The sequence below is a fragment of the Rutidosis leptorrhynchoides genome, chromosome 5 (assembly GCF_046630445.1).
Source record: "Rutidosis leptorrhynchoides isolate AG116_Rl617_1_P2 chromosome 5, CSIRO_AGI_Rlap_v1, whole genome shotgun sequence".
Taxonomy (NCBI): Eukaryota; Viridiplantae; Streptophyta; class Magnoliopsida; order Asterales; family Asteraceae; genus Rutidosis; species Rutidosis leptorrhynchoides.
The window spans coordinates 223,345,899-223,368,050 of record NC_092337.1 but is presented as its reverse complement, the minus strand read 5'-3'; the positions used below and the strand labels follow the sequence as shown (position 1 = coordinate 223,368,050).

Below are 22,152 nucleotides of genomic sequence, written 5' to 3'. Positions count from 1 at the left end.
TATACCGACCACAAAAGTCTTCAACACATATTTAATCAGAAACAACTGAATATGAGGCAGCGTAGGTGGATTGAATTATTGAATGATTACGACTTTGAGATTCGTTACCACCCGGGGAAGGCAAATGTGGTAGCCGATGCCTTGAGCAGGAAGGACAGAGAACCCATTCGAGTAAAATCTATGAATATAATGATTCATAATAACCTTACTACTCAAATAAAGGAGGCGCAACAAGGAGTTTTAAAAAAGGGAAATTTAAAGGATGAAATACCCAAAGGATCGGAGAAGCATCTTAATATTCGGGAAGACGGAACCCGGTATAGGGATGAAAGGATTTGGGTACCAAAATTTGGAGATATGAGAGAAATGGTAGTTAGAGAAGCTCATAAAACCAGATACTCAATACATCCTGGAACGGGGAAGATGTACAAGGATCTCAAGAAACATTTTTGGTGGCCGGGTATGAAAGCCGATGTTGCTAAATACGTAGGAGAATGTTTGACGTGTTCTAAGGTCAAAGCTGAGCATCAGAAACCATCAGGTCTACTTCAACAACCCGAAATCCCGGAATGGAAATAGGAAAACATTACCATGGATTTCATCACTAAATTGCCAAGGACTGCAAGTGGTTTTGATACTATTTGGGTAATAGTTGATCGTCTCACCAAATCAGCACACTTCCTGCCAATAAGAGAAGATGACAAGATGGAGAAGTTAGCACGACTGTATTTGAAGGAAGTCGTCTCCAGACATGGAATACCAATCTCTATTATCTCTGATAGGGATGGCAGATTTATTTCAAGATTCTGGTAGACATTACAGCAAGCATTAGGAACTCGTCTAGACATGAGTACTGCCTATCATCCACAAACTGATGGGCAGAGCGAAAGGACGATACAAACGCTTGAAGACATGCTACGAGCGTGTGTTATTGATTTCGGAAACAGTTGGGATCGACATCTACCGTTAGCAGAATTTTCCTACAACAATAGCTACCATTCAAGCATTGAGATGGCGCCGTTTGAAGCACTTTATGGTAGAAAGTGCAGGTCTCCGATTCGTTGGAGTGAAGTGGGGGATAGACAGATTACAGGTCCAGAGATTATACAAGAAACTACCGAGAAGATCATCCAAATTCAACAACGGTTGAAAACCGCCCAAAGTCGACAAAAGAGCTATGCTGACATTAAAAGAAAAGATATAGAATTTGAAATTGGAGAGACGGTCATGCTTAAAGTTGCACCTTGGAAAGGCATTGTTCGATTTGGTAAACGAGGGAAATTAAATCCAAGGTATACTGGACCATTCAAGATTATTGATCGTGTCGGACTAGTAGCTTACCGACTTGAGTTACCTCAAAAACTCGCTGCTGTACATAACACTTTCCACGTCTCGAATTTGAAGAAATGTTTTGCTAAAGAAGATCTCACTATTCCGTTAGATGAAATCCAAATCAACGAAAAACTTCAATTCATCGAAGAATCCGTCGAAATAATGGATCGTGAGGTTAAAAGACTTAAGCAAAACAAGATACCAATTGTTAAGGTTCGATGGAATGCTCGTAGAGGACCCGAGTTCACCTGGGAGCGTGAAGATCAGATGAAGAAGAAATACCCGCATCTATTTCCAGAAGATTCGTCAACACCTTCAACATCTTAAAATTTCGGGACGGAATTTATTTAACAGGTAGGTACTGTAGTGACCCGAATTTTTCCATGTTTATATATATTAATTGAGATTGATATTAACATGATTAAATGTTTCCAACATGTTAAGCAATCAAACTTGTTAAGACTTGATTAATTGAAATATGTTTCATATAGACAATTGACCACCCAAGTTGACCGGTGATTCACGAACGTTAAAACTTGTAAAAACTATATGATGACATATATATGGATATATATATATAGTTAACATGATACTATGATAAGTAAACATATCATTAAGTATATTAACAATGAACTACATATGTAAAAAAAAGACTACTAACTTAATGTTTTTTAAACGAGACATATATGTAACGATTATCGTTGTAAAGACATTTAATGTATATATATCATATTAAGAGATATTCATACATGATAATATCATGATAATATAATAATTTAAAATCTCATTTGATATTATAAACATTGGGTTAACAACATTTAACAAGATCATTAACCTAAAGGTTTCAAAACAACACTTACATGTAACGACTAACGATGACTTAACGACTCAGTTAAAATGTATATACATGTAGTGTTTTAATATGTATTTATAAACTTTTGAAAGGCTTCAATACACTTATCAAAATACTTCTACTTAACAAAAATGCTTACAATTACATCCTCGTTCAGTTTCATCAACAATTCTACTCGTATGCACCCGTATTTGTACTCGTACAATACACAACTTTTAGATGTATGTATTATTGGTATATACACTCCAATGATCAGCTCTTAGCAGCCCATGTGAGTTACCTAACACATGTGGGAACCATCATTTGGCAACTAGCATGAAATATCTCATAAAATTACAAAAATATGAGTAATCATTCATGACTTATTTACATGAAAACAAAATTACATATCCTTTATATCTAATCCATACACCAACGACCAAAAACAACTACAAACACTTTCATTCTTCAATTTTCTTCATCTAATTGATCTCTCTCAAGTTCTATCTTCAAGTTCTAAGTGTTCTTCATATATTCTACAAGTTCTAGTTACATAAAATCAAGAATACTTTCAAGTTTGCTAGCTCACTTCCAATCTTGTAAGGTAATCATCCAACCTCAAGAAATCTTTGTTTCTTACAGTAGGTTATCATTCTAATACAAGGTACTAATCATATTCAAACTTTGGTTCAATTTCTATAACTATAACAATCTTATTTCAAGTGATGATCTTACTTGAACTTGTTTTCGTGTCATGATTCTGCTTCAAGAACTTCGAGCCATCCAAGGATCCGTTGAAGCTAGATCCATTTTTCTATTTTCCAGTAGGTTTATCCAAGGAACTTAAGGTAGTAATGATGTTCATAACATCATTCGATTCATACATATAAAGTTATCTTATTCGAAGGTTTAAACTTGTAATCACTAGAACATAGTTTAGTTAATTCTAAACTTGTTCGCAAACAAAAGTTAATCCTTCTAACTTGACTTTTAAAATCAACTAAACACATGTTCTATATCTATATGATATGCTAACTTAATGATTTAAAACCTGGAAACACGAAAAACACCGTAAAACCGGATTTAAGCCGTCGTAGTAACACCGCGGGCTGTTTTGGGTTAGTTAATTAAAAACTATGATAAACTTTGATTTAAAAGTTGTTATTCTGAGAAAATGATTTTTATTATGAACATGAAACTATATCCAAAAATTATGGTTAAACTCAAAGTGGAAGTATGTTTTCTAAAATGGTCATCTAGACGTCGTTCTTTCGACTGAAATGACTACCTTTAAAAAAACGACTTGTAACTTATTTTTCTGACTATAAACCTATAATTTTTCTGTTTAGATTCATAAAATAGAGTTCAATATGAAACCATAGAAATTTGATTCACTCAAAACGGATTTAAAATGAAGAAGTTATGGGTAAAACAAGATTGGATAATTTTTCTCATTTTAGCTACGTGAAAATTGGTAACAAATCTATTCCAACCATAACTTAATCAACTTGTATTGTATATTACGTAATCTTGAGATACCATAGACACGTATACAATGTTTCGACCTATCATGTCGACACATCTATATATATTTCGGAACAACCATAGACACTCTATATGTGAATGTTGGAGTTAGCTATACAGGGTTGAGGTTGATTCCAAAATATATATAGTTTGAGTTGTGAACAATACTGAGATACGTATACACTGGGTCGTGGATTGATTCAAGATAATATTTATCGATTTTTTCTATACATCTAACTGTGGACAACTAGTTGTAGGTTACTAACGAGGACAGCTGACTTAATAAACTTAAAACATCAAAATATATTAAAAGTGTTGTAAATATATTTTGAACATACTTTGATATATATGTATATATTGTTATAGGTTCGTGAATCAACCAGTGGCCAAGTCTTACTTCCCGACGAAGTAAAAATCTGTGAAAGTGAGTTATAGTCCCACTTTTAAAATCTAATATTTTTGGGATGAGAATACATGCAGGTTTTATAAATGATTTACAAAATAGACACAAGTACGTGAAACTACATTCTATGGTTGAATTATCGAAATCGAATATGCCCCTTTTTATTAAGTCTGGTAATCTAAGAATTAGGGAACAGACATCCTAATTGACGCGAATCCTAAAGATAGATCTATTGGGCCTAACAAACCCCATCCAAAGTACCGGATGCTTTAGTACTTCGAAATTTATATCATATCCGAAGGGTGTCCCGGAATGATGGGGATATTCTTATATATGCATCTTGTTAATGTCGGTTACCAGGTGTTCACCATATGAATGATTTTTATCTCTATGTATGGGATGTGTATTGAAATATGAAATCTTGTGGTCTATTATTATGATTTGATATATATAGGTTAAACATATAACTCACCAACATTTTTGTTGACGTTTTAAGCATGTTTATTCTCAGGTGATTGTTAAGAGCTTTCGCTGTCGCATACTTAAATAAGGACGAGATTTGGAGTCCATGCTTGTATGATATTGTGTAAAAACTGCATTCAAGAAACTTATTTTGTTGTAACATATCTGTATTGTAAACCATTATGTAATGGTCGTGTGTAAACAGGATATTTTAGATTATCATTATTTGATAATCTACGTAAAGCTTTTTAAAACCTTTACCTATGAAATAAAGGTTATGGTTTGTTTTAAAAATGAATGCAGTCTTTGAAAAACGTCTCATATAGAGGTCAAAACCTCGCAACGAAATCAATTAATATGGAACGTTTTTAATCAATAAGAGCGGGACATTTCAATAATAATCTTGATAAACTCAATGACTCGAATGCAACGTCTTTCAAAATATGCCATGAATGACTCCAAGTAATATCCTTAAAATGAGTAATGCACAGCAGAAGATTTCTTTAATACCTGAGAATAAACATGCTTTAAAGTGTCAACCAAAAGGTTAGTGAGTTCATAGGTTTATCATAACAAACATTTCAATATATTAATAGACCACAAGATTTCTGTTTATAAATATATGTACACTCGCAAGTGTATAAAAGTATTCTATAAGTTGTAGGCACCCGATAACAAGCCTTAACGTTCATGTTTTACCCTCTGAAGTACACCAGATCAGGTGTGTTTTGTGACAACCCGGAAATTTCCAACCAAATTTAAACTTTAATCTTTATATGTTTCCGACACGATAAGCAATATTTGTTAAGTTAAATTTCAAGAATTTTAAACTATGTTCATACATTCATTCAACCTCGACCAAGTTCCAACGATTCACGAACCATTAAACGAATATGATTATATATGTATATGTGTATATATATATTATAACTTGAAACGTAAACAAAATATTAGATTAAATACTTTATATGATTGTATCTGTTTCAAAATGTTTATCAATGGAATTAGAAGATAAGATCAAATGATTGAATTATCAGATATATTGAATTATGATTACAAGTCTCTGTTGAAAGGCCCACGTTGATTTGAGAAATCTTTTCATTTTAACAATATTCGGAAAATGGTAAAGTGATTTATAAATATGAACAAATTGTAAATCATTGAGAACTAGACAAAGGATAGTGGAAGATTGAATCTCATAAAGACTCGATTGATCTATTTAGTTTCAAACGTACAAAAACATTTTCAGTTTAAAAAGAACTTTATTATTAAAACGTATATAACTTTTATAAATATCTAGAACCACTTTTGACAACTCATTACTTAACTAGTATGATAAAGATAATGATATTTATATTTTATTTTATTAAATATATATAACAATTTAAATTAATATTATATATATTTATACGCGTATTATACGTACATAGTTTTATACTTTTACTATACTTAAACTTTACCTTTACTTTATTTTTACTTTACTTTAACTTTAATAATTCATACTTTAATAATTCACTTTAATAATTCATACTTTAATAATTCACTTTAATAATTCATATTTTAATAATTCACTTTAATAATTCATACTTTAATAATTCACTTTAATAATTGATACTTTAATAATTCACTTTAATAATTCAAAAATCTATTATAAATAGAATTCAATAGGTTTCATTATTTCATAGAAACTTGAAAATAGTTTTCTCTAAACTCTCTCAATCGATTTACATATATATATATATTTACTCCGTATTATCTCAAGATATTATTAGTATACATAAAATATTACGACGGAGTGCTGTCCGAGTGATTTCGAAGTTGTTTTTTCGAGTGGGATATGATTAAGGAAATTATGGGTTATAGCTATGGAGGTGATTGAGTATGGTTCATGTGTATGCTCGTGAGGTCAATATAGTGTTTATCATCTCCGTTGCGTTTACGTACCTTTCCTGCAATATTGAATCTCAATATTGATATGTGAGTACTCATAATTTAATTTTTACATACTAATAGTGTATCCCTGACTAGTGCTCGAGTATATAGGATTATGCATGCTTGTACTTTTGATATTGCCATTAGATAGGTTATGTTGATTCCTGAATTAGTTACATATACGATTGAGATAAGGTATAAGATATGCATGTCGTTGGAAAGCTAGCGAAAAATAGTTGAATTTTGGTTTAAGAATCACTTGAATCTAAGTAACGGTTAGAAAGTTATGAAATAAACAAATTGCATAATTAATTTCGTAATTAAAATTGCTGATGATAATTAGTGAACTAATTTTATGGGTTATAAAAAGTGGTTATTTGGATTCTACTCGTCGAGTAGATGAATTTTCATATAAAGCACATCTCGTTTCGTTGAACGGTTGTCAAGTTATGGACAAAAGAAGTTTTGCAAATTTTGATGAAATGTCGAAACGGGAACTGAAATTCTCGCTGATCTGCGTTGTTTCATATATAAAAAAAATACCACTGAATTCTTTGCTGTAAGGTCTAAAAAACGACTCTGGCCGTTTGTCAATTCGAGTCTCGACGATTTTTTTAAAAATCATCAAAGTTGACGGTTTGGTCACATTTTAAAATTCTAAAAAGAGCTGAAACTTTTTTATTTAAAAATGTCAGTTTTGTATCAGTTGTCATGGTCGGCCTGATATGTGTTTACTCTTGCCAAAAATCATGTTATATCTTTGTGGTAATGAGAATTTGAAGGCTTTGACCGTTTGTCAATACGAGTTTTGAGGAATTTTCTAAAATTCTCCAAAGTAGGCTACTCGGTCACTTTTGTAAATTTATTAAAGCTGAAAAATTAACTTTGAAACGCCGAAAACGCGTTGGCAACTACGAGTTGTCTAGGTTTAGTTTACTTCTGTAATATTTATGCTTAATCTTTTTGGTAATGTGTAACTTTTATCTTTGGCCGTTTATCAATCGGAGTTCCGATAATTTTTCTAAAAATAGCTGAAGTGGCCCGTTTAGTCATGTTTGACCGAAAATCATTTTTGTATAAGTTATTACATATTTGCATGCGACCTCATTTTTACTTTGACCTTTGACTTTTGACTTTAACCTTTGACTTTTGACTTTGACTTTTGACTTTGAACTTTAACTTTTTGTGTTGATTTTCTAAAAAAAAAAAAAAAACCTAAAATACTATTTTATGATTATGAAACCATTTGTGTTACGTTGTTTCACACGTCACCTTTTACTAGAATCTTAATTGAGCATGAGTAATATAACATGTTACTATACTGTAGAGTCAGACTCGAGCTATAGGATAGGATTACACTATGACCTGACCTAAATTGCTATACAAATATTGACCAACATATAAATATATATAATTAATATAGGTTCGTGAATCCGAGGTCAACCTTGCACTTGTTCAATGACGTTATATGTATTTTTACTACGAAATACAGTATGGTGAGTTTCATTTGCCTTTTTACCCTTTATATTTTTGGGACTGAGAATACATGCGCTTTTATAAATGTTTGACGAAATAGACACAAGTAATTGAAACTACATTCTATGGTTGAATTATCGAAATCGAATATGCCCCTTTTTATTAAAGTCTGGTAATCTAAGAATTAGGGAACAGACACCCTAATTGACGCGAATCCTAAAGATAGATCTATTGGGCCTAACAAACCCCATCCAAAGTACCGGATGCTTTAGTACTTCGAAATTTATATCATGTCCGAAGGAGGATCCCGGAATGATGGGGATATTCTTATATGCATATTGTTAATGTCGGTTACCAGGTGTTCACCATATGAATGATTATTTTTGTCTCTATGCATGGGACGTATATTTATAAGAACTGGAAATGAAATTCTTGTGGTCTATTAAAATGATGGAAATAAATGATTATGATAAACTAATGAACTCACCAACCTTTTGGTTGACACTTTAAAGCATGTTTATTCTCAGGTGTTAAAGAAATCTTCCGCTGTGCATTTGCTCATTTTAAAGATATTACTTGGAGTCTTTCATAGCATATTTCGAAGAACGTTGCATTCGAGTCATTGAGTTCATCAAAGATTATTATTAAATCAATTTATAGTTGGATAGTGGATATTATGAAATGGTATGCATGCCTGTCAATTTTCGATGTAAAGAAAGATTGTCTTTTAAAAACGAATGCAATGTTTGTAAAATATATAATATAGAGGTCAAATACCTCGCAATGTAATCAACTATTGTGAATCGTTTATAATGTATATGAACGGGTCCTTTCAGTTGGTATCAGAGCGGTGGTCTTAGCGAACCAGGTCTGCATTAGTGTGTCTAACAGATAAGTCGATAGGATGCATTAGTGAGTCTGAACTTCGACCGTGTCTGCATGTCAATAGTTTTGCTTATCATTTTGTGTCAAAAATTAACTACTTATCATCCTCATGAAATTACCTGCTTATCATTTTTAGTCTAAGACACGTCTTGCTGCATTGATTGCATGAATAGTGTATAGACAAAAATTCATATCTTAGCGTATCTGCTAAATCATATCTTATCGTATCTATTACTGTAAACGTTGCCTGATATATCCCGTAAATTCCTCCGTAATTTACGAAATCTTTTGTTCTATATATATGGATATTCTATGTAATTAGAATACCATCCGATAACCGAAAATCATTTCATATCGAAAAAAAAAATCCTTATTCAATCGTACGAAATGGAATTCATCATTAATTCAAGTTCCTCGGATTTTGAAATGGAATCCCACTCCAGCTCCGAAAGCAGTGTGACCGGAATAGATCAACCAATCAGTCATCACCTATTCTAGATGAATTGGGGATGGGTTCGTAGCCTCCTCAATCATTGGAGACAAGAAGAAGGTGATTCCTTCCATCCAATAAATTGCCCTCTTGACGAAGAACCTGAAGCACTTACCGGCGAACCTGTCCGAAACACCATTTTCTCGCTCATTTCCAGAGTATCTCGTCACGATTATATATTACATCAAATTTTAGATTTTATTTATCCCCTCGTCCGAACCGACAATCACCCCGGTGTAATAGAAGAAGTCAACGAGCTTCGCGCTCGGGTAGTGGCTTTGGAGAATATGGTGAAGAGATTACAAACACCAGCAGCAGCATCAGCAACATAACCAGTAACACCATCATCAACGCCAATAGTACCATTACCACCCTAACCACAACCACGTCGTAAACCTCAACTTTACACTCTGTCCCACGAGCACCAATGTCATACGCCCTGTAGATACCAAGGAATACCAACAACAATAACCGACGAAGTATTAATTCATAACTTCATTGGATAAACATTCCGCGCAGATTATGTAATCTCTAAAGTCTTAGAGATTATCTAATCTAGCCCTAACCATAAATCAGTAAAGCGAACCAAAATGATAGAAGGAATAGTAGAAACCCTGACAAAAATGGTGTGTGATTAACAAGCTAAACTTGTTTTACCAACAGCATCAACAGTACCGTCAGCGTCACCAGCATCATCAGTATAGTCAACATCAGAATCAACAACACCTATAACATTACAAACTCCGTCAGCTCAAGAATCACTATGGACATCATTACGAATCAATAACCCGTATATTGTATCAACGAGTTATGAAGAATTAACTCATTCCCTTTGAAGAAATTATAGGTATATTTTATATATTTTGAAATAAAAATAAATCTTTCCGTGCTAAGCTATTGTGTGTGAATCTTAACTACTCGGTTAATTCATATTACAAATATGCAATAATGTACGTCCTTCGGCCGCAACTTAACCAGCGTTAACTACAATCTTTGTCGCAATTCAACAAATTCCAATTCATAATAAATCAAGTATATATTTGATTTTACACTTTCATCATCGATGTACCCGAAACTTTTCAGATAACATCATTCGTAGTTTGCGAAATTCACAAGAATTCCACGAACTGAACATCATACATCAACAAATAACAAAGTATTGATTCATAATTTCAATGTTATTAAAGAAATACTGCGTAAAAGTTATGTACTTTTTAAAGCCTTTAGGGATTATTCAATTCTAGTTTCAACCGTAAATAAAATGAGTTTAATTTAACATTAACTCATTAAATCTATGTTACATCAGAAGAAAATATACATATATATATTTTCATAAAGACTGTAATAAAATTCTTTTGTACAAAATATTAATTGTGAAATTTTTTGTAACGGGTAGGTAATACCCGAGAGATATATAAATTCACAATTAATATATTACATTCTTCGAATCTGATTCAGCAAATCATCCATTATACTCCCTACTTTCAAAACAATATACATTCTTTTATAGAAATCAAAACAACCATACTCATTCAAAATTTAATTACATATTCTGATTTTGAAATCTCAAAATTCAACTTGAGATATGACCAAAATCATCACTCTTAGATCCTTACATCTTTCACAAGCTATATTTTGAATTCAAAACTATGTTAGAACATCAAATGTATGTTAATGATTACAATCTGTGTTCAAACTCTTCAAAAATTTCTGAAGACACTTCGAATGATGAGCAATCGAGATGATGATCCAACCACATGTTACCCACAGTTATGTACCCGAAAAACTCTTGAAACCAAAGTAAAAGTTTAAACAACGTATCCTCGTCAGATTCTTTAGCATTTATTAGCAAAAATAACTTTGCGACTCCTATTCAAAGTAGCCAGTTTTGTCACAGCTCCAGCAAGTCAACTTCGACTTTTCAGTCAGACTAACCTTATTATAACCTTGAGATATACACCATCGTTACCAAGGAACCTTTTACATTCCACCACATTATTAACAGATGTATCAACAACTTCATTACCCTTTGACTTTAGCCTCTCCAAAAAGTCATTATAATTATTCATTGAAACCCCATCATTTACTCATTCGCATCTTGTAATGAGAATTTCCATACGAATCATTGGGAATTAGCAATCAGTATTTTGAAATCTCGCAGCATGTCTACGCCAACAGTTATATGTGTATATATAACGTCTATCTTTTGGACTTAATTTGAATGTGAAGATTCTGAAAAACACTTCGAACTACGAATTGGTTCTCCGAAAATGGAAAAATACTGATGAAGCAGCAAAAAAAAAAACTATAAACGACCTTAACAGTAAAAGTTTGATGATAATGAATAGGTGTGCTGGCAAAGCGCAGAAAAAGAAAAGTCTTGGAACTGGAAAACGGATTGAGCAAAGTAGGAAGGAGGTTGTGAACAAATTACAAAGACTGAACCTGACTTCAAAGGATCCAAATAATTCAGTATCTGCTGAAGTCATTAATGAATACCTTGCTCCTGACTCTAAACCCCTGCGGACAATATTCTTCATCATCCTCTGATATTAGAAATTCTAAAATATCATCATATATTTCATTATAAATATCCTCCATATTTCTGAAGATATTTTCTTAATTTTTCTTATTTGAAATCATTTACCTCTTCGCGCTATCTGTATTACATCATAAAAGAAACTATTTTAGTTTCTAAATTCTGAAACATTCAAGTTTAAAATAGGAATATTTTGAAGTAGTGTTGGGAACTGAAGCATGAATTAGTATAATATAATGACACTTGATCAATGTGATTATATTACAGTAAGTTATGCTGAGTTTCTAAATGGAACGTGATGATTCACAGATCATAACATCATCATGTGTTATGTTATACGACTCTTGTATTATATTTAACCTCTAAAATATCAAGAAAATATTTCTTGATGATTCGGCCTTTTCCAAGGTATTTTAGTAATTTGACAAGTCAAGATCATGCCATCACAATTTCCTTCCTAGAACATTAACAATGTTCATTTCGAAATTCATATCTGTGAATTCTGGACCATTACAAGCGGTGCTTAATCGCAAGAAGAAGAAACGAAAGGACAAAACTCCAAAATAGAAATTGGGGTATAAATTGTAGCAAATAAAAGAGAGCATTAACTATGAATGATAATGATTATAGAAGACAGAAGCAGAGACTTTAAAATATAAGGGAACATATAAAGCCCAACGATAAACCAGAAATTATAAAGCATATATATCGATGCATATAGCAATATAAAGACACGGGAGAACTAGGAACACTATAAATCCAAGAGTATAGTAGAAGTAAATAGATTCTTCCGGCAATAGAGGAAAAAAAGAAGAATGACCGATATGAAAGTTAGAAGTATATCGAGAATCAGAACTGGATGGAGCATATTGATGAATACTTTAAAATATGAGTTGAGGGGGAAAGAATAGAAGGTGATGAAACATGACTAGGAACTTAGAAATCAACAGATTTAACTCACACAATGGCAGAATAAGTGAATCAAACCCTCTAGTGAATAGGTTAAGTTTTTTTTTGATTAATTTAGTCAAACCACAACTAAATCAAGTGTGATTAGATCAACACCTAGAGCTATTATTCACCACCTGGGTGATTTGGACTGAGAGAGAATCGAAGGAGCTCACTAGATCTGAGTGTGTGTAACAAATGAGAGGCTTAACCTAAAATGAAGAACATAAGACTTTATATACCCCTGCTGTTGACACACCCATACGATTCATTCATCACACGTACGAGTTGGCTTCATCAACCGTACGGGTGATCACTCACTCGTGTCTTATCATTTAGGTTGTAATTGTGACTTAGCTCAGCATCAACCATGCGTATGAGCCTGTCTGCCGTACTAGTGAGGCTTCACTCGTACGTCTGACTAAGTCTAACATAGTCAAACATCTAAATCTAATTCCTGCAGTTCCTGTAACCACATACAAACACGGATAGGATAATAACGAGCAATTATGGTGGCCTGTAAACTGTTGTACCTGCAATGGACGTGGGTAGATGTCTAGGGACTTACATAAAATGCATCAACAGATGGTGTGAGTTGTAAGGAAACGAATGAGGTGAATTTATAAGAAAATCTCCGACAGAATAATTAAAATGGACGATCGCATTTAAAGCGGATCCTAATTCCCTTGATTACCAGAGAGTCAAATCTTATTAAGAAGATTTTCTTCAAATCCCTTAAAATCTGGGAATCAATCATATCTACGTCAAATGATAAGATGAATCTACACTTACTCATTTCACTCTTCTATGTTACCTTCATTCGTACTCTTCATATAAATGGATTGTTTATCCAAAGTATTCGCTGATGATAAAACTCTAATTTTCAGCCCGTATGCATCATGAAAACATACTTATTATCATTCACGACCTTTCCACTCAAATTTCGGGACGAAATTTCTTTAACGGGTAGGTACTGTGACAACCCGGAAATTTCCAACCAAATTTAAACTTTAATCTTTATATGTTTCCGACACGATAAGCAATATTTGTTAAGTTAAATTTCAAGAATTTTAAACTATGTTCATACATTCATTCAACCTCGACCAAGTTCCAACGATTCACGAACCATTAAACGAATATGATTATATATGTATATGTGTATATATATATTATAACTTGAAACGTAAACAAAATATTAGATTAAATACTTTATATGATTGTATCTGTTTCAAAATGTTTATCAATGGAATTAGAAGATAAGATCAAATGATTGAATTATCAGATATATTGAATTATGATTACAAGTCTCTGTTGAAAGGCCCACGTTGATTTGAGAAATCTTTTCATTTTAACAATATTCGGAAAATGGTAAAGTGATTTATAAATATGAACAAATTGTAAATCATTGAGAACTAGACAAAGGATAGTGGAAGATTGAATCTCATAAAGACTCGATTGATCTATTTAGTTTCAAACGTACAAAAACGTTTTCAGTTTAAAAAGAACTTTATTATTAAAACGTATATAACTTTTATAAATATCTAGAACCACTTTTGACAACTCATTACTTAACTAGTATGATAAAGATAACGATATTTATATTTTATTTTATTAAATATATATAACAATTTAAATTAATATTATATATATTTATACGCGTATTATACGTACATAGTTTTATACTTTTACTATACTTAAACTTTACCTTTACTTTATTTTTACTTTACTTTATCTTTAATAATTCATACTTTAATAATTCACTTTAATAATTCATACTTTAATAATTCACTTTAATAATTCATATTTTAATAATTCACTTTAATCATTCATACTTTAATAATTCACTTTAATAATTGATACTTTAATAATTCACTTTAATAATTCAAAAATCTATTATAAATAGAATTCAATAGGTTTCATTATTTCATAGAAACTTGAAAATAGTTTTCTCTAAACTCTCTCAATCGATTTACATATATATATATTTACTCCGTATTATCTCAAGATATTATTAGTATACATAAAATATTACGACGGAGTGCTGTCCGAGTGATTTCGAAGTTGTTTTTTCGAGTGGGATATGATTAAGGAAATTATGGGTTATAGCTATGGAGGTGATTGAGTATGGTTCATGGGTATGCTCGTGAGGTCAATATAGTGTTTATCATCTCCGTTGCGTTTACGTACCTTTCCTGCAATATTGAATCTCAATATTGATATGTGAGTACTCATAATTTAATTTTTACATACTAATAGTGTATCCCTGACTAGTGCTCGAGTATATAGGATTATGCATGCTTGTACTTTTGATATTGCCATTAGATAGGTTATGTTGATTCCTGAATTAGTTACATATACGATTGAGATAAGGTATAAGATATGCATGTCGTTGGAAAGCTAGCGAAAAATAGTTGAATTTTGGTTTAAGAATCACTTGAATCTAAGTAACGGTTAGAAAGTTATGAAATAAACAAATTGCATAATTAATTTCGTAATTAAAATTGCTGATGATAATTAGTGAACTAATTTTATGGGTTATAAAAAGTGGTTATTTGGATTCTACTCGTCGAGTAGATGAATTTTCATATAAAGCACGTCTCGTTTCGTTGAACGGTTGTCAAGTTATGGACAAAAGAAGTTTTGCAAATTTTGATGAAATGTCGAAACGGGAACTGAAATTCTCGCTGATCTGCGTTGTTTCATACATAAAAAAAAATACCACTGAATTCTTTGCTGTAAGGTCTAAAAAACGACTCTGGCCGTTTGTCAATTCGAGTCTCGACGATTTTTCTAAAAATCATCAAAGTTGACGGTTTGGTCACATTTTAAAATTCTAAAAAGAGCTGAAACTTTTTTATTTAAAAATGTCAGTTTTGTATCAGTTGTCATGGTCGGTCTGATATGTGTTTACTCTTGCCAAAAATCATGTTATATCTTTGTGGTAACGAGAATTTGCAGGCTTTGACCGTTTGTCAATACGAGTTTTGAGGAATTTTCTAAAAATCTCCAAAGTAGGCTACTCGGTCACTTTTGTAAATTTATTAAAGCTGAAAAATTAACTTTGAAACGCCGAAAACGCGTTGGCAACTACGAGTTGTCTAGGTTTAGTTTACTTCTGTAATATTTATGCTTAATCTTTTTGGTAATGTGTAACTTTTATCTTTGGCCGTTTATCAATCGGAGTTTCGATACTTTTTCTAAAAATAGCTGAAGTGGCCCGTTTAGTCATGTTTGACCGAAAATTATTTTTGTATAAGTTATTACATATTTGCATGCGACCTCATTTTTACTTTGACCTTTGACTTTTGACTTTAACCTTTGACTTTTGACTTTGAACTTTGACTTTTCCTGTTAACTTTTCAGTTAACTTTTTGTGTTGATTTTCTAAAAAAAAAAAAAAAAAAAACCTAAAATACTATTTTATGATTATGAAACCATTTGTGTTACGTTGTTTCACACGTCACCTTTTACTAGAATCTTAATTGAGCATGAGTAATATAACATGTTACTATACTGTAGAGTCAGACTCGAGCTATAGGATAGGATTACACTATGACCTGACCTAAATTGCTATACAAATATTGACCAACATATAAATATATATAATTAATATAGGTTCGTGAATCCGAGGTCAACCTTGCACTTGTTCAATGACGTTATATGTATTTTTACTACGAAATACAGTATGGTGAGTTTCATTTGCCTTTTTACCCTTTATATTTTTGGGACTGAGAATACATGCGCTTTTATAAATGTTTGACGAAATAGACACAAGTAATTGAAACTACATTCTATAGTTGAATTATCGAAATCGAATATGCCCCTTTTTATTAAAGTCTGGTAATCTAAGAATTAGGGAACAGACACCCTAATTGACGCGAATCCTAAAGATAGATCTATTGGGCCTAACAAACCCCATCCAAAGTACCGGATACTTTAGTACTTCGAAATTTATATCATGTCCGAAGGAGGATCCCGGAATGATGGGGATATTCTTATATGCATATTGTTAATGTCGGTTACCAGGTGTTCACCATATGAATGATTATTTTTGTCTCTATGCATGGGACGTATATTTATGAGAACTGGAAATGAAATTCTTGTGGTCTATTAAAATGATGGAAATAAATGATTATGATAAACTAATGAACTCACCAACCTTTTGGTTGACACTTTAAAGCATGTTTATTCTCAGGTGTTAAAGAAATCTTCCGCTGTGCATTTGCTCATTTTAAAGATATTACTTGGAGTCTTTCATAGCATATTTTGAAGAACGTTGCATTCGAGTCATTGAGTTCATCAAAGATTATTAATAAATCAATTTATAGTTGGATAGTGGATATTATGAAATGGTATGCATGCCTGTCAATTTTCGATGTAAAGAAAGATTGTCTTTTAAAAACGAATGCAATGTTTGTAAAATATATAATATAGAGGTCAAATACCTCGCAATGTAATCAACTATTGTGAATCGTTTATAATGTATATGAACGGGTCCTTTCATGTTTAAAATAACCTCGAAGTACTAAAGCATCCCATAGTCAGGATGAGGTTTGTCAGGCCCAATAGATCTATCTTTAGGATTCGCGCCTATCGTACATAGACAAGTAGTTTAATGTTACCAAGCTAAGGGTATATTTCTGGTTTAAACCCACATAGAATTAGTTTTAGTACTTGTGCCTATTTCGTAAAACATTTATAAAAACAGTGCATGTATTCTCAGTCCCAAAAATATATATAAAAGAGAGAAAATGAAACTCACCATACTGTATTTCGTAGTAAAAATACATATAACGTCATTTAACAAGTGCAAGGTTGGCCTCGGATTCACGAACCTATATTAATAATATATATTTATATGTTGGTCAATATTTGTCTAACAATTTTTGGTCAAGTCATAGTGTACCACAATCCTAATGCTCGAGACTAATATGCAAAAGTCAACAAAAGTCAACTTGACCCAAAATGACTTCTAAAATTTATACGTGTTTATTATATTACTTAACTATAGTCGTTTTATATATTTAAATATATTTATTAGATTTTATAATAATAAAAGTCATTTATTAATAAAAATTTATATTAACGTTTATATATGATAAAATATACTTTTATATGTCTTAAGTAGTAAAATAAATAAAGTTTACTTAATATCGTAAAACTATAGTGGTAAGTATTATTAATGTAATTATATTACGCGCGGTGAAAAATATCTTTGTATCCCCTATTTATTGGATAAAATAATATTGATCATAATAATAATAAGTAAAAGTTGTATTATTTTGTAATAATAATTATTATTATTCTATAACAATATTTATATTTACTAAAAATGTTATTATGATAAAATGATAATACTAACATAATAGTAATAATGATATTTTATAATAACAATGATATTTCTATTAAAATAATAACAACGATAGTAATAATAATCATTTTACCAATAATACTAAAATTCAGTTGACTATAACTTCTAATCCGTTCATCGAAACCATTCGATATCTAAATGAAAAGTTCTTAATTTTTCGCTAGCTTTCCAATGACATGCATATCATATACCCTATCTCAGTAGCATATGTATCTAATTCAGGATTCAACAAACCTATCTAAGGACAATATCGAATGTACAAGCATTCATAATCCTATATACTCGAGCACTAGTCAGGGATACACTATTGATATATAAAAGTTAAGTTATGAGTGCTCACGTATCAATATTGAGATTCAATATTGTAGGAAAGTACGTAGACGCAACGGAGATGATAAACACTAGATTGACCTCACGAGCATACCCATAAACCATACCCATCACCTCCATAGCTATAACCCATAATTTCCTTAGCTTCGACTCATTCAAAAAACTATTTTGAAATCACTCGGACATCACTCCGTCGTAATATTTTATGTATACTAATAATATCTTGAAATAATACAGAGCAAATAAATAAATAAATAAATATATATATATATATATATATATATATATATATGTATATATATATATATATATATGTATATATATATATATATATGTATATATATATATATATATATATGTATATATATATATATGTATATATATATATATATATATATGTATGTAAATCGATTGAGAGAGTTTAGAGAAATATATTTTCAAGTTTCTATGAAATAATGAAACCTATTGAATTCTATTTATAATAGATTTTTGAATTATTAAAGTGAATTATTAAAGTATGAATTATTAAAGTGAATTATTAAAGTGAATTATTAAAGTATGAATTATTAAAGTGAATTATTAAAGTTAAAGTAAAGTAAAAGTAAAGTAAAGGTAAAGTTAAAGTATAGTAAAAGTATAAAAACTATGTATGTATAATACACGTATAAATATATATAATATTAATTTAAATCGTTATATATATTTAATGAAATAATATATAAATATCGTTATATTTATTATACTGGTTAAGTAATGAGTTGTCAAAAGTGATTCTAGATATTTATAAAAGTTATATACATTTTAATAATAAAGTTTTTTTAAACTGAAAACGTTTTTGTACGTTTGAAAATAGATTAATAGAATATTATGGTAACCAATTCTCCACTAGCTTTTGTCTAACTTTCGTAAATGACACTTTTTATTTTTAATTATAAATAGCTTTATAAATTATTCCGAATATCGTTAAGAGGAATAGATTTTCTCAAATCATAGTGGACCTCTCAACAGAGACTTGTAATCATAATTCAATCATTTAATATATTTTTTTAATTACGTCGATAATCATATTGAAACAAATACGTTCATATAAAGCATTATACGTTTAAATACTTTGTTGACATTTTCAATTTATAACATATACACATATACATACATATTCATATATGTTCATTTAATGGTTCGTGAATCATTGGAATTTGGTCGAGGTTTAAATGAATGTATAAACATAGTTTAAAATCCTTGAGATTTAACTTAACAAACATTGTTATCGTGTCAGAATAATATAAAGATAAAGTTTAAATTTAGTCAGAAATTTCCGGGTCGTCACAGTATCCTTCTTTCCAACCACCTTCGCACCTAAGTTTTTAACCGCAGGTGCTTTGCGCTCTTGCTGAACCACCGAATTAAAATTTGGTGTTTTTGGAGTAGCAGCTAATGCGGGTACAACGATTGCATCAGTAGAGCTTGCTTCCTTGTTAATTAATAAATGATTGAATTTTCCCTGCCAAACCGCGTCTGCGATTAATTCAACAAGGTCGCGACATCTATTTGTATCATGGCCATAATCATCATGAAAGATACAAAATTTTGACTTGTCACGCCTGTTGTTATCACTCAAATGCGGTGGGTCTGTAAATGCCTTAGCAATGCGCTCTTGCAAGAGTATTTCCTTTGGCGTATTGGACAATGTTTGAATTACAGCAAAGGAATCATTATTCCATTTTCGCGTGTAATTCCTGTCGCGATTATTATATCCTTGATTTTCGCCATCTAAATTAGTACGCTATCGATCATTACGACAATTTCCACCATTGTTATTCCTTCTTTGCTGACCAGATCCGCGGTTATAATCGCGGTATCCATCCCCATTACCATCACGGTATGTGTCATTATCATCACGCCAATTTCTGTCCTTGCCCCATCCGCAATGTTGCACTATATTACTATCCTCACCACAGCGAATATAATCATATGTTTCCTGCATAACTTTAGAAAAATTACGCGGAACATCTCTGCGAAGGCGTCGCATAAGTGTTGGGTGCCTTTGCGGATTTATCGCATGCACAAAACCAGAAATTTTTTGATCTTCATTAAGATTTGGGATTTTTTGACATTCATAAATGTACCTTGTCAATAAACTTCCCAATGTTTCCTTAAAACCATGTTTAATGTCATGGCACTCAATATGCATCTTTTTCTGCGGTAACAAGTTTTGAAATTGCAACAGAAAATTTTCTCTTAGATCAACAAATCCCGCAATGCTTCTTGCGTTTAGATTATGAAACCATTCACGCGCTAATCCCTGCAACACCATTGGGAATACGTGGCACGCAACCGCCTCATCCCAATTATACGTGCTTACAACACCTTCAAATCTTTGCAAAAAATCAAGTGGTCTGTTAACCCTAAATACACACCCAAAGTTGCAGGCACAATGGGTGGTGTGGTGATTGGGTAATCAGATATGTGCTCCACAAACTTATCAATCGCAAATGTAATTTCAGTTGCCTTTTTTGGCCGCACTTCTTTATTTTCCGCGCAATATTTCTCAATTTTTTAGCCGCACTTCTTTATTTTCCGCGCAATATTTCTCAATCATTTGTTGTATAACATCTGGATGCTCAAACTTGTGTTGCATATCCTTTGGTGCCAACTTTTTAAACATATCTGCTAAAAATGTTTGTGCATTTTCCATTTTCGCAGCCTGGGATGTTTCTCCTTCTTCATAGTAACGCGGAACAGGATCAGAATTTGGCAATACAACTTTAGCACTTTTCGCTTTCTTTAAAAGCAGCACTGGTGAACCAAAAGCTCTTTGGTCTTGCACTTCATCTCGCACACCTTCATCATGTTGTATTACTAACCTTTGCGCATTTGGTGATGAAGGAACGAAGTTGACACAATCCCATTTCTTTCCGTTGGTCAACAACCAACAAAAGTTCTCATTTAGTTCTTCACTACTCGTACAGGAAAAAGTAACTTTCTGTCTGGAGGCATTGAGTGGCCATTCAAAATTTTTTGGAATACGGAGGTCAAAACCTCTTTCCTTTAACAATTTCTTTGCCTCTAAAGGCGTGAGCACTTTTTTCGCATTCTGTTTTGACCTTCCTTTTTTTACGATTTCAGCACCACTATGCGCATTACCTTCATTAACTGACATTTTATCCATTTTTGTCTGCGTATTTGCAGATGTTAATTTGGAATTTATTTCTTCTGTTCTCTGCTCTTCACGAGTCTGCGGCACATTCCACCTTGTCGCATTCATTTTTTCAGCTAAAACATTTGATTGTGTTTCTTCTATTGCTTTAGCATTTGCAGATGCTTTCACAAGGAATTCTTTAGTTTGCTGACTAACTTCAGGACTTGATTGAAAGTCAAAATTTGAAGCATTTTTTGGATCCAATGCACCTATAGTGCTTGCATTCTTCTTTTTTTGCACGTAGTCATGTTTATTCAAGAATAACATGAAATTTTCACTTCTATTGGATTAAGAACACCTTCCTGCAATATAATACAGAAATCAACACGATTAGAATTAGAAAATGAGTTTAATAGCTCGATTACAACGAACGCGAATTTCTCATTTCAATTCTATTCGTGTCCCACGGATGGCGCCAATTGATCAATC

General features: G+C 31.7%; 1 protein-coding gene across 1 annotated transcript in view; it reads right to left on the bottom strand.

Annotated features, from left to right (window-relative positions):
• LOC139849288 (uncharacterized) overlaps positions 1 to 20,838 on the bottom strand; it is a 43,964-nt gene extending 23,126 nt beyond the window's left edge. The window contains exons 1-2 of the mRNA XM_071838944.1: positions 20,358 to 20,838; positions 19,852 to 20,294 (exon numbers count right to left, since the gene is read on the bottom strand). Coding sequence (XP_071695045.1) covers positions 19,852 to 20,294; positions 20,358 to 20,838 — 924 coding nt within the window. The remainder of the gene's footprint in view (positions 1 to 19,851; positions 20,295 to 20,357) is intronic.
• Positions 20,839 to 22,152: the final 1,314 nt, after the last annotated feature.